Source organism: Uloborus diversus, chromosome 2, assembly GCF_026930045.1.
Source record: "Uloborus diversus isolate 005 chromosome 2, Udiv.v.3.1, whole genome shotgun sequence".
NCBI lineage: Eukaryota > Metazoa > Arthropoda > Arachnida > Araneae > Uloboridae > Uloborus > Uloborus diversus.
In genome coordinates, this window is record NC_072732.1 from 117,472,603 (window position 1) to 117,484,375 (window position 11,773).

Below are 11,773 nucleotides of genomic sequence, written 5' to 3' on the forward strand. Positions count from 1 at the left end.
TGAAAAAAAAAAAAAAAAAAAATTCCCTCTTGTGCGTAGTCTACGAGGATGCGAATATCTTGGGTTGGTTGTTTAGTGCTGCGATTCATCACTAGATGGCGATACTTACTCATACGTTAGTTTTAAAAATCCGTACCAATGTTTTGATTCATCTTGGGGCGGGAAAACACGTGTTGAGCTCAAAGTTCAAAATTTGTTCAGTCTGATCTTCTGAAAGTGAGTGAAACGAGTATTCAGTTGGAACAGCAGATGTGTAGTTAATATTATTGCTTAGAGAAAATATGTTACGTTACTATTTCTCTCCGGCGCTGAGCCAATATAAGGTGGAAGAAAAGCAAAATGCTTTGAACTCAAAATTGAATAACGTAAACATTACATCGATATCAACCGAATACTGTTATTACATAGAGACTCAGCAAAATTTACATGATGAAGAATTGACCAAGCTGCGTTGGATACTCGAATCTTTCGAAGGAACTTTATCGGATGAGACAAATTTGTTTTGTTCTGGAACGGATAAAAATTTCATTTCAGAAATCGGACCGCGATTGAACTTTTCTACCCCATTTTCGACAAATGCCGTTTCAATCTGCAGTTCCATCCACTTGCCTATATCTAGGATTGAAAGAGCTACTAGGTATTTATTTGAATTTGATAATGTGTGTGATCAAGAGTCTAAAAGCATCATCACATCATCTTTACATGATAAAATGACTGAATGTGTGTATGAAAATCCTATTGGTAGTTTTAAACTTGAATTTACTCCTATGAATTGGAAAGAAATTGATATTCTTGGTCGGGGAAGAGCAGCTTTAGAAGAAATCAATGTTAATATGGGTTTAGCAATGGATGATTGGGATTTAGATTTTTATACTAAAATGTTTACTGAAGAATTGAAGAAAAATCCCACAACTGTTGAGTGCTTTGATTTAGCTCAGTCAAATAGTGAACATAGTAGACATTGGTTTTTTAAAGGCGATCTGATTATTGATGGAATCAAAATAAGAGAAAATCTCTTCCAAATGATTATGAAAACTCAAGATAATTCCCATCATAATAATGTGATCAAGTTTTCTGACAATAGCAGTGCCATTGAAGGTTTTAAAGTTCCAGTGTTTTTGCCTAAAGACTCTGATCAACCTAGCTCTTTTAAAACTAAATCTGATGTCCGACATATTATATTTACTGCCGAAACGCATAATTTTCCTACTGGTGTTGCACCGTTTAGTGGTGCTGCAACTGGAACTGGAGGTCGAATTCGAGATGTACAGGCTGCTGGAAGAGGTTCTCACGTTATTGCTGGTACAGCTGCATATAGCTTTGGCAATTTAAATATTCCTGGCTATGATTTACCTTGGGAGGATAAAAGCTTTATTTATCCTTCAAATTTTGCACTACCAGTTCAAGTTGCTGTTGAAGCAAGTAATGGTGCCTCTGACTATGGCAATAAGTTTGGAGAGCCAATTATATCTGGGTTTGCAAGATCGTTTGGGATGAAGCTTAAACGAAAAGACAAGAAAGGGGTTGAAATTTGTGAAAGAAGAGAATATATTAAGCCTATCATGTTTACTGGTGGTATTGGTAGCATCGATGGGAAGCAAATTAAAAAGAAGGATCCGGAAAAGGGAATGCTGGTTGTAAAAATTGGAGGTCCAGTTTATAGAATTGGTGTTGGTGGTGGAGCTGCTTCTTCAATCCATGTTCAAGGTGATCAAAAGGAAGAATTAGATTTTGGTGCTGTTCAGAGGGGAGATCCTGAAATGGAACAAAAGCTTAACAGAGTTGTTCGGGCTTGTGTTGAGCATGCAAAGCAAAATATAATTTGTAGCATACACGACCAAGGAGCTGGTGGCAATGGTAATGTGCTGAAAGAAATTGTGGAAGGTGCTGGTGCTGTGATATATGCTGAAGAATTTCAACTTGGGGATCCTACCATTAATGTTTTAGAACTTTGGGGTGCAGAATATCAAGAAAGTAATGCTATTCTTGTAAATCGTAAAGATAAATCAATTTTAGAAGGCATTGGAATGAGAGAAAAGTGCCCCATCAGTTTTGTTGGTGAAGTAACTGGAACTGGAGACATTGTTCTTGTGGAAGATAGAAATACACAAGCTGCTCGTAATCCTGTAGATTTAAAATTGTCATGTGTTCTTGGGTCTGTACCCCCAAAGACATTTACCCTTCAGAGACAGCAATTTTCACTGCAATCTCTAGAATTACCTACTGACTTGACTCTCCAGCAGGCATTGAATCGAGTCTTGAGACTTCCATCGGTTGCCAGTAAAAGGTACCTCACCAATAAAGTAGATCGTAGTGTCACTGGATTGATAGCTCAACAGCAATGTGTTGGACCTCTCCACACACCTTTGGCTGATGTAGCTGTAATATCCCTCTCATATTTTGATACTGTTGGAAGTGCTACAGCAATAGGAGAGCAACCTATTAAAGGTCTTTTAAATCCAGCAGCTGGTGCAAGAATGTCAGTAGCTGAAGCTCTTACAAACATAGTTTTTGCTAAAATATCATCTTTAAAAGACATTAAATGTAGCGGGAATTGGATGTGGGCTGCAAAATTGCCTGGAGAAGGTGCTGCTTTGTATGACGCGTGTAAAGCTATGTGTTCTGTGATGTCAAAAATTGGAATAGCTATCGATGGTGGTAAAGACTCCTTGAGCATGGCAGCAAGAGTAGAAAATGAAACTGTAAAAGCTCCAGGAACTCTTGTAATTTCTGCGTATGCACCTTGCACAGATGTCAGGATTACAGCTACTCCAGATTTAAAGTGTCCAAATAAAAAGGGTGCATTAATACATGTGGATTTATCGAATGGAAATTCTCGTTTGGGTGGAACTGCTTTAGCGCAGTGTTTTAATCAGTTAGGGGCAGAAACACCAGATTTAGAAAGTGCTACTGCTTTGAGTGATGCATTTAATCTTATCCAGGAATTAATTTCAAAAAATAAAATTACAGCTGGGCATGATATAAGCGATGGAGGATTCATTGTGTGCTTACTTGAAATGGCTTTTGCAGGAAATTGCGGCTTGGATGTTAAAATAAACTCTTCAAAATCATTATTTGAAACAATGTTTAACGAAGAACTTGGATGGATATTAGAGGTTCGAGAAGATGATGTTAGTGATATTTGTAAAGCTTTTGAAAAAATTGATGATGTTAATTGTGTGCACATTGGTTATAGTTTAGCACATGGCAAAGATACTCAGATTAGAATGATGCATAATGATGAAATTGTTTTAGAACAGTCTACAACAACTTTGAGAGATATTTGGGAAGAAACTAGTTTCCAACTTGAAATGAGGCAAACTAATAATAATTGTGTTGTACAAGAGAGATGTAGTTTAGCTCGTCGTAATCAACCCCAGTTCCATGTTTCTTTCAATGTATCAACGTTAAGTCTACATACTGGTCCTAGAATTAATCGTGTGGCTATAATTCGGGAAGAAGGCATAAATGGAGATAGAGAAATGATAGCATCATTTTTCATGGCGGGATTCGAAGTTTGGGATATTACAATGACGGATTTATTAACAAATAAAGTTCAAGTAAGTAAATTTCAGGGTATTGTATTTCCTGGGGGCTTTAGTTATGCTGACGTGCTTGGCTCTGCCAGAGGATGGGCAGGTAGTTTTCTTTTTCAATCTGATTTAAAGAAGCAATTTGATGAATTCAGAGATCGTAGTGATACATTTAGCCTTGGCGTTTGTAATGGATGTCAATTGATGGCTTTACTTGGATGGGTAGCGCCATATTCAGATGAAAAGGGTAATAAATCTCAAGGTGTATCTTTGGTACCAAACATATCTGAAAGATTTGAATCACGTTTTGTTTCTGTAAAAATTTTAAAATCACCATCTATTATGTTGAGTGACATGGAGAATTCTGTATTAGGCGTATGGGTTGCTCACGGTGAAGGACGGTTTAAGTTCAAAAACACCGATCATTTGATGGATATTAAATCAAAGAACTTAAATCCACTGATATATGTTGATGACTGTGGCGAACCAACTATGGAATATCCGATGAATCCTAACGGAAGTGTTTACAGTATTGCGGCTTTGTGCTCTAATGATGGTAGACACCTAGCAATGATGCCTCATCCTGAGCGTTGTGTGCTTCCATGGCAGTGGCCATGGATGCCAGCAGAATGGGAGGGAATGAAATCAATGCCTGCCTCTCCTTGGTTGAAAATGTTTAAAAATGCATTTGACTGGTGCTGTAAAAACAGGACATAAAAGGCTTTCTGTGTGAACTGTTTCTAGATTTTTTTTTCTTTTAATTGTTAGGAATCCATTTTAATGAAAATTGCTTTTCAAACATTTCATTATGTAAAGTAAATAATATTTGAAATATTTTTGAGATTTTAATGAAAAATGTGCTATGCATCCCTGATTCAGGAAATGTGATATAGAATCCCTAAGTAACGAAAAAAAAAAGTAAATTCGTTAATCTATTTTCATTTTGAGTAATCACATGCTGAAATAGTTTGAATAAATATTTTTTTTTCAAACAAATTTGATTTAATAATCATCTAACACTGTGTTTATCAATTTTATATTATATGGCATATTTTGTTTTGTTACTGTAAAAGCACTTATTTTCTCGCTAATTAAAGGCATCAAGGGATTTTCCTGGTTTCACGTGGACATAACCAAAAGTTGAAAAATTTGCTGTCGGAAAATAATTTTGCAAGACTTAAAATTTTCATGATTACCATGGGCTGGTGAAAATAAGTGCTTTTACAGTACTTCAAAATCAATGTTTTAGAGTTTTAATGATTGAAATATTTATGAAGTGTACAATTCACTGTGATATTAGGTATATTTAAAATCATTTTTACCATACTGTTATGTTATAGTTCCAGTATAAAAATGTAAATTTCTGAAAGCATTTAACATATAAAAGGAGAAAGAAAGTGTAATAAGTTTGAATGTAGGCGGAATGTTGTTTATATTCAGTTATTGTGGTTAACAAAATGTAATAAAATACACGAACTGTGAACTATAAATAATTTTTTAAATTAGTATTTGAGCCATTCCACGGGAAAACAGTAATTTTGTCCCACACGTGATGCTTCATATATTTCATTAAAAATAATAATAGGGTACTGAGCAAAATATTTGTTGCTGAGGAAATCACAAACATATGTGTGACTTATTAAGCAAAAAATTTTGTTATTACCTCTTAAAATTGTTTCTCTTCTATGAAATATAGGGAACTGTCATGTGCGAAACAAAATGAGTTCTCAGTGGAATGGCCATATACATAATTATTTTAGCGGTTTAACTTATTATTTCTCAAAAAACTAATAATGTTTCTTTTACTTTGAAATCTTGACTTTTAAAACCAATAATTTATTTTGTCTATCGAGGAAAAATGTTAAGTAATGCATTCTGCAAACTGCAGAAGTTGACTTTGGACGTCCCACACGTGAAGCAGTCACATAAATTAAAATTTAAGTAAAAGTTATTTAATAAAAATAATACAGTGTCAAGAGAATATTTGTATAAATGTAAAGATTAAATAATGTACTTACTTCTGTTTAGTTAAAATATTGAATTCTCTAACAAAATGTTGGTGAAATTATAGTGTCGATTTGCCCCGCAAGTAATGGTAGAATGGTCCTATTGTTGAAAATTTTCTTGTTTTACCTGATATTGATGTAATGATTTTTTAAAATTTATGACTGATCCTTGTATTGTGGTGAGTGAAATATGTGATTTTAAATAGATCATAATAAGGTTGGAACCTATAGTTTTTGTTCATAATGAAATATTCTTTCAAAAGTCATGAATACAGTCAACTCTCGATAATTCGAAGTTCCAAGGGACCAGCTTAGGCGTTCAAGTTATGTGAAGTTTCCACAATAGTATCAAGAGTTTGGGCCCCAATAAAAACTTTGAGATGAAGGAATATTCGAGTTATAAGCATCGAGTAATCGATATCCGACTGTGCATGCATTTTTTTATGATAAGGTATAGCTTTTTGACAATTTTTAACCCTTCAATAATTGTGTCTGGTTAATTTATATTACACAGCAAGAAAATAAATGAATATTCACATGATTCAATTGTGCTAATTTTATAAGCATAGAAGTGAAAAATTAGATAAAGAGTTTTCTCCTCAAATACGCTTAAATTTTTTTTTTTTTTGTCAATACATTATTAAGCTAACCATTTATTTTCCCCCTCAAATCAACACGTTTAACTATTATTTATGTTTTTTTAAAAAAGTCTAATATTTTTCAATTTGTGCTATTGTTGAAAAGTAAAGAAATGAACTCTTTAAAAAGAAAAATTATTGTGTAATTAATTTTTTTATGCAAAATTTTGTTTGAATGTAATTGATCTTAATTTTAAAAAAGAATAAAATTCTTGACCGGTATTTCATGCAGCTTATTTTTATCCTGAATAACCACCTTGCATTTTGAACCAGGGTTGTTTGGTTTAAACCAGTTGGTTTAAACCAAGTGGGGTTTTTTTTTCTTTCGAAAATGGTTTTTTTGAAAAACTAAATCATTTCCCCCCAAATGTTTCCATAAATTTTACATATGACTGGAAGATGTAAAATCCAATTTATGCAAAGTACCTAGCAAAGCTTTAGAGATTACACATTAATAAATTTGCAAATTCCTTTTTTTTAATGTAATGTAAATTTGCTCAATAGTTTTTCTTTTCTTTCTTAAATTAATGCAACTTTTCTTATTAGGTACATAAATATAAAGTAGACAAACTATGTTTTAAAATTAGATAAGAAAAAAATCCATGTAGCTTATTGTCATTATCTTTTCATTTGTTTCACTTTCATTTCTCTTTTACATTTCAAAATGGCCCAAAAAGCATATTTCAGCCATTAACTTCATTTTACAAAACAAATTTGCTTAATTACTTAAGTTGTAAAGATAAATCATGAATTACTCAAGCAACCTGCAGTCTATATGAATCTAAACTCTGTAGATTATTTAGATGACAAGAAAAAAAAAAAAAACAAAAACTTTGCACATTTTTTGACATCATCTATAGACGATACAGTTTAAGCAAGAAAAAAGAAAGATGTATAAAATTTTGAAAGCAGAAAGTATTTGTTTAACTCTGTGCTTTTATAACAACATCCAATGTCAAATTTTCACCTCTTAAAAACTTTTTCAATCCCAATATAATAAAAGGATGATGTAGGAGTAGTAGAAGAATAAATTAAAAGTAATTTTTAATAGTAAAATGTCTTCATTATTGAAATGTGTTAAAAGTATAGTTTCATTAGTTGGATTTGTATCGTAAAAAATAAGAAATACATTTAGGATTGGGAAAAAAACTTCAGAACTTGTCTTTTTATTTGAGGGTTTTAATTGAAATGATAAAAAAGAAATTGTATTTCTAAACGCATTAAATCAGAAGAAATAATGTCTACAATGAAAAGCATAATGATTTTTTTAAAGCCTATTTGAGGCAGTGAGAAGCAAAGGAATGTAAGTGGCAAAATTAACAGTTTGGAAATAACCAGTACAAATAGTAGGGGAACCTCTTCTTTGTCTTCTGGAAAGAGATGATAGTACTAGTAGCCCTGTTAAGAGCTGCTGTACAGCATGATTTAGAAAAAAAAAGTCAATGAAAGCCTACCTAGGACATTATCTTTAAATGCCTTTTTTCTCAAAACTTGAAAATGTCCACTTACATCCCTTTGCTTCTCACTGCCTCATTTGTCCTATTTGTGCAAGTCCTCTCAATGATACATTATGTAAATTATTACATTATCTGTAACTTTTGTTATATCTAAAAAAAGGGGGGGGGGGGGCTTATGATTTTTTAAAATTGTGTAGTGTACATCAGACTTGTGATTCATTTGTAGATACTGCAAAATACTTTCTATACATAGAACACTTGATTTTAATGTCACTTTTATTTATATATTTATCATAGAAAGCTATAATTACGAGGAAATTGATTTGCAAGATTTTATTCTTGGTTATTTAAAATATGTCTTAACTCTCACAGCAAATTATTCCTTTGATTATTTATTTGAGCCAAGGTCTATTTATTGAATTTGAGGTACATTTTTAGTAGTTAAAGATTTTCTAGCAATATTTCTCCTATAGAAAGCGCCACTTATGAGGAAATGAAATAACAAGATTTTAATTTTAATTATTTTATTAATCATCAAGTAATTAAGTACAAATGTGAATATTAAACATTCATTAACAGTTAAATCGTTAAATATTCATGAATTTCTAAAATAAAATTGTTCTTCTTGCAATTAGAGTTTAAACCAAAAAAAAACCCGGTTTAAACGAAAAAAAAAAACGTTTTTTTTTTTTTGGTTTTTTTTCAAAAAAAAAAAACCTGGGTTTTTTTCAACCCTGTTTATAACTGCAATTAGCAACTGCTTTTTTGCTGGTCTCTTCATTATTCATGAGAGATAATATACCCGTTTTACTGGTATATCTAATGCCTTACATGCATAAAATAAGTTTAATAATTATGCGTAAGTTTGCATGATTCTGATTATCGGTATGAAAATGCTTAAATCAATGGTGCCCAACCTATGGCCTCCAAAGCTGATTCATGAGGTCAGGCCCAGATCAATAAATTCCCCCCCCCCCCCCCCCCGTGCATAAATTCAGCAGGACCCCTAGCTGTCTACTGAATTTCTATGCCACTACGCGCCGCAGTTCCCTTCATTCCCATGGGCCACCTTGCATTGCGGGGTCTGTGCGTATGTAGATCCAGGCCTGCATGAGACCCATCGAAATTTTCGATGTCTTGAATAGAAAGCTATGTTCTGAAAACTCCCGAAAAAACCATTCCTCTTCATTCAGTATAATGCATTATTGGTTAAAATGTGGAGCCAAATGGTCAAAAGTTCGTTTTTTCAAAAAAATTTTGTGTGTTTTATGTTTGTTTGTGCAAAATTTCAAATTTAGATCCGAATGGGATCATATATATTTTTTTTTTTTTGAATTTTTAAATAAAATTGGACGTAGGAAAAAATATTTTTCAGATTCTGTTTATTTAAATATGGGGTTATCTTGCTGGTGATGGTATACAGAGTTCCCATGGTCCTTAAAAGTCCGTAGAGAAACTCCTTATTTTCATTTTTCAAACTAAGGGCTCTTAAAAGTACTCATTTTTTGTTCAAGGTCCTTAAAACCCTTTGAAAGTCTTTATTTTTTCACTACTGTTGGCAACTTTCTTAACAAAGTCCTCGAAAATACAAAAACGTCTAGAATTGTTCAAAAACTAAATTGTAAAACCTAGGGGCTGTTTTAGGTAATTTCAAGGCAAAGGGCAGAGGGATTCTTTGTGGAAAAAATCCGAAACAAAAGTCTTAAGGGGAGAAGGGTGGGGATGGAGGGTTAAGTGTCAATAAATACACTTTTTTTTATTTTTTAAAAAATGGTTTGATTAAATTTATTGAAAACTTTACACATTATTATGCATGGTGTTCGGAATGTTCTATAAAATTTTCATGCAAAAATATTCATAGGCTAGCCGGCGACAAAGCTTTTCCAGAGCTCCTTTGGAGAAGGTCGATTTGTTCACTGTATGTAAGCTGACAACTAGCTGAAATCAAAAACCATTTGGATTCAATCAAAGTATTAATAACTCCTCCCTCCAACGGTCTCAGATTATTTTTCTTTTTCACATTAAAATGTTTGCCCGCCATTTAAAGTGAAAAGTGCTATTTTTCACGAAAAATTCCACCATTTTGTAAGTAAAAAACCCTTCAGAAAATTTTTTTCTAAAACGCACCGTTGGGGGGAGGATTTTTTATAAGCTATCTCTCAGTAATTTACAGAAGAAGTTATTTGTAGGCTGTCTCCCCGAAAAATTTTCAAAATTGCAGTCTTAAAGCTTGATTTTGTCTTCTGTGATGTAAAGACAGGCGGGTATTCTTTCTAGAAAACGAGCTGATGTGTGCCTCACATGACTTCCTTTTACTCCATTTTAATGTCATTTTCCCATTATTGGCAATTTTAATGTGATTCAATAGTTTAATCTCTAAATATTAAAAACGATGGCCGAATTAAATCCAGACAAAAAAAAAATCGCCAAATTTTCCGCCAAGTTGGCGACAAACTTGGCGACCAAAAGACTGGCGATATATCGCCAAGTGTCCGCCAAATTGTAACACCACTTAAGTTTGCATTGATATTAACAATGATTTCCCCCCAAAAAGGTGCAAAAGACCCCCTTAGGAACATCCGAAAGCAACCAAAAGGGGAGGTGCACAACTAGACCCCACTACGAGTCTATGTACCAAATTTCAACTTTCTAGGACATACCATTTTTGAGTTATGCGAGATACATACGCACATACGCACATACATACAGACGTCACGAGAAAAGTCGTTGTAATTACCTCGGTGATGGTCAAAATGGATATTTCGCGTGTCTATACATTCTTAGGCACTTTTTCCGCATGTGGTCGAATCGAAAAAAAAACTCAACATTCATTTGGGGGTGAGCAAAATGGAAATTAAGGGCGATTTTTGAGTGAAAATTTTTTCGCGAATACAATACTTCCCTTTTTTGTAAAAGGAAGTAAAAATCCGAAACTAAAGCAATAAAAACGTTAGCTTAAAGCCATCTTCTGGTGAATTTAGTGGAAGGAGTTTGGAGGGGCTCTCTCTCAAAAGTTTTTCGAAGCTGAATTATTAAGAACTCGGCTTTAAACTATCTGTGTGACTCAAGGGTGAGGAAGCTCTCGGCCGAAGAAATTTCGAAATTGAAATCTTAAAGCTTTTAGGTTGTCTTTGGTGATGTAAATATAGGAGGGGGGGGGGGGCACTGTTTACAAAAAATTCTAAAACTGGAGCATTAAAAACCCAAATTCAGGCCTTTGGGGAATGTAGGAGAAGGTGTTTAGGGATTCTCTTCCGGCTCCCGGAAATGTTTCAAAGTTGATGATTTAAAGGCTCAATTTTAAGCTACAATCTTTTGCAAAGTGGTTGGGGGGTTGTCCCCTGAAAAACTTCCAAAGCTGCAGTATGTGTGAAGAACATTGCTTTAGGAATTCGTTGTGCGACTTAATAAAGGAAGGATTTGGGAACTCTGCCGAAAATAATTTTAATTTTAAATGAAAGTCTTAAAAACTTTTAGACTGTGTTTGGTGAGGTAAGAGTAAGCCCCATGTCTGAAAATTTTCGGAACTGGAGTGTTAAAAAGCAAATGTAAGTTATATTTGGTACATTTTGGGGTGAGGGTTGGGGGGCTCTCAGGAGAATTCTTTGTAGCCCAAGTGTTAAAAACGCTTTTTTAGACTATCTATAGATGATTTAAAGCTGAAGGGATTCAGGGCTCTCTTGTAAATTTTTTTAAATCAAAGTCTTGAACCGAAAGCCCAATTTTAAGCTATCTTTTGTGTTGTTGGAGGAAGGGGTAGCGAAGGGGGATATTCTTCAAAGGTTTTTGAAAGCTGAAGTCTAAAAAACTTTTAGACTTTCTTCGGAAATGAGGGAGAGTAGTAACTAATTTTAAATACAAAAAGCTACTCCTTATGTTAATGAATTTTTTAAGTGTTATTAAATAAATTAAACCAATTATGTAACTTAAATGTTTCCTAACAAATCAACAGTATCAACACATTTCATGTTATTGTTGCCCACTTTGGTATATTGATAATTAATCTTCCCTGCCAGGAATCTCCTGCCCGGGCTTTTTTTAAGGAAATGACTTGAAAAATTTCTGCACGGGGGTGTCATCCTACCTGACTTTTAGCCCTTGGCTATGTAATTCAGAATAGTAATTAATTAACTTCTGTA

The 11,773-nt window shown here is 33.5% G+C and overlaps 1 protein-coding gene across 1 annotated transcript; it reads left to right on the forward strand.

The window, feature by feature from the left end:
- The first annotated feature begins 252 nt into the window (after positions 1 to 252).
- Positions 253 to 6,385, forward strand: LOC129217275 (phosphoribosylformylglycinamidine synthase-like). Its single transcript, XM_054851545.1, has one exon. The coding sequence runs from the start codon at positions 282 to 284 to the stop codon at positions 4,248 to 4,250; it is 3,969 nt and encodes a 1,322-aa protein (XP_054707520.1). The 5' UTR covers positions 253 to 281; the 3' UTR covers positions 4,251 to 6,385.
- The last annotated feature ends 5,388 nt before the right edge of the window (positions 6,386 to 11,773 follow it).

Coding starts and splice junctions, on each gene's coding strand:
- LOC129217275 (XM_054851545.1), top strand. CDS start 282: ATGTTACGTTACTATTTCTCTCCGGCGCTGAGCCAATATAAGGTGGAA.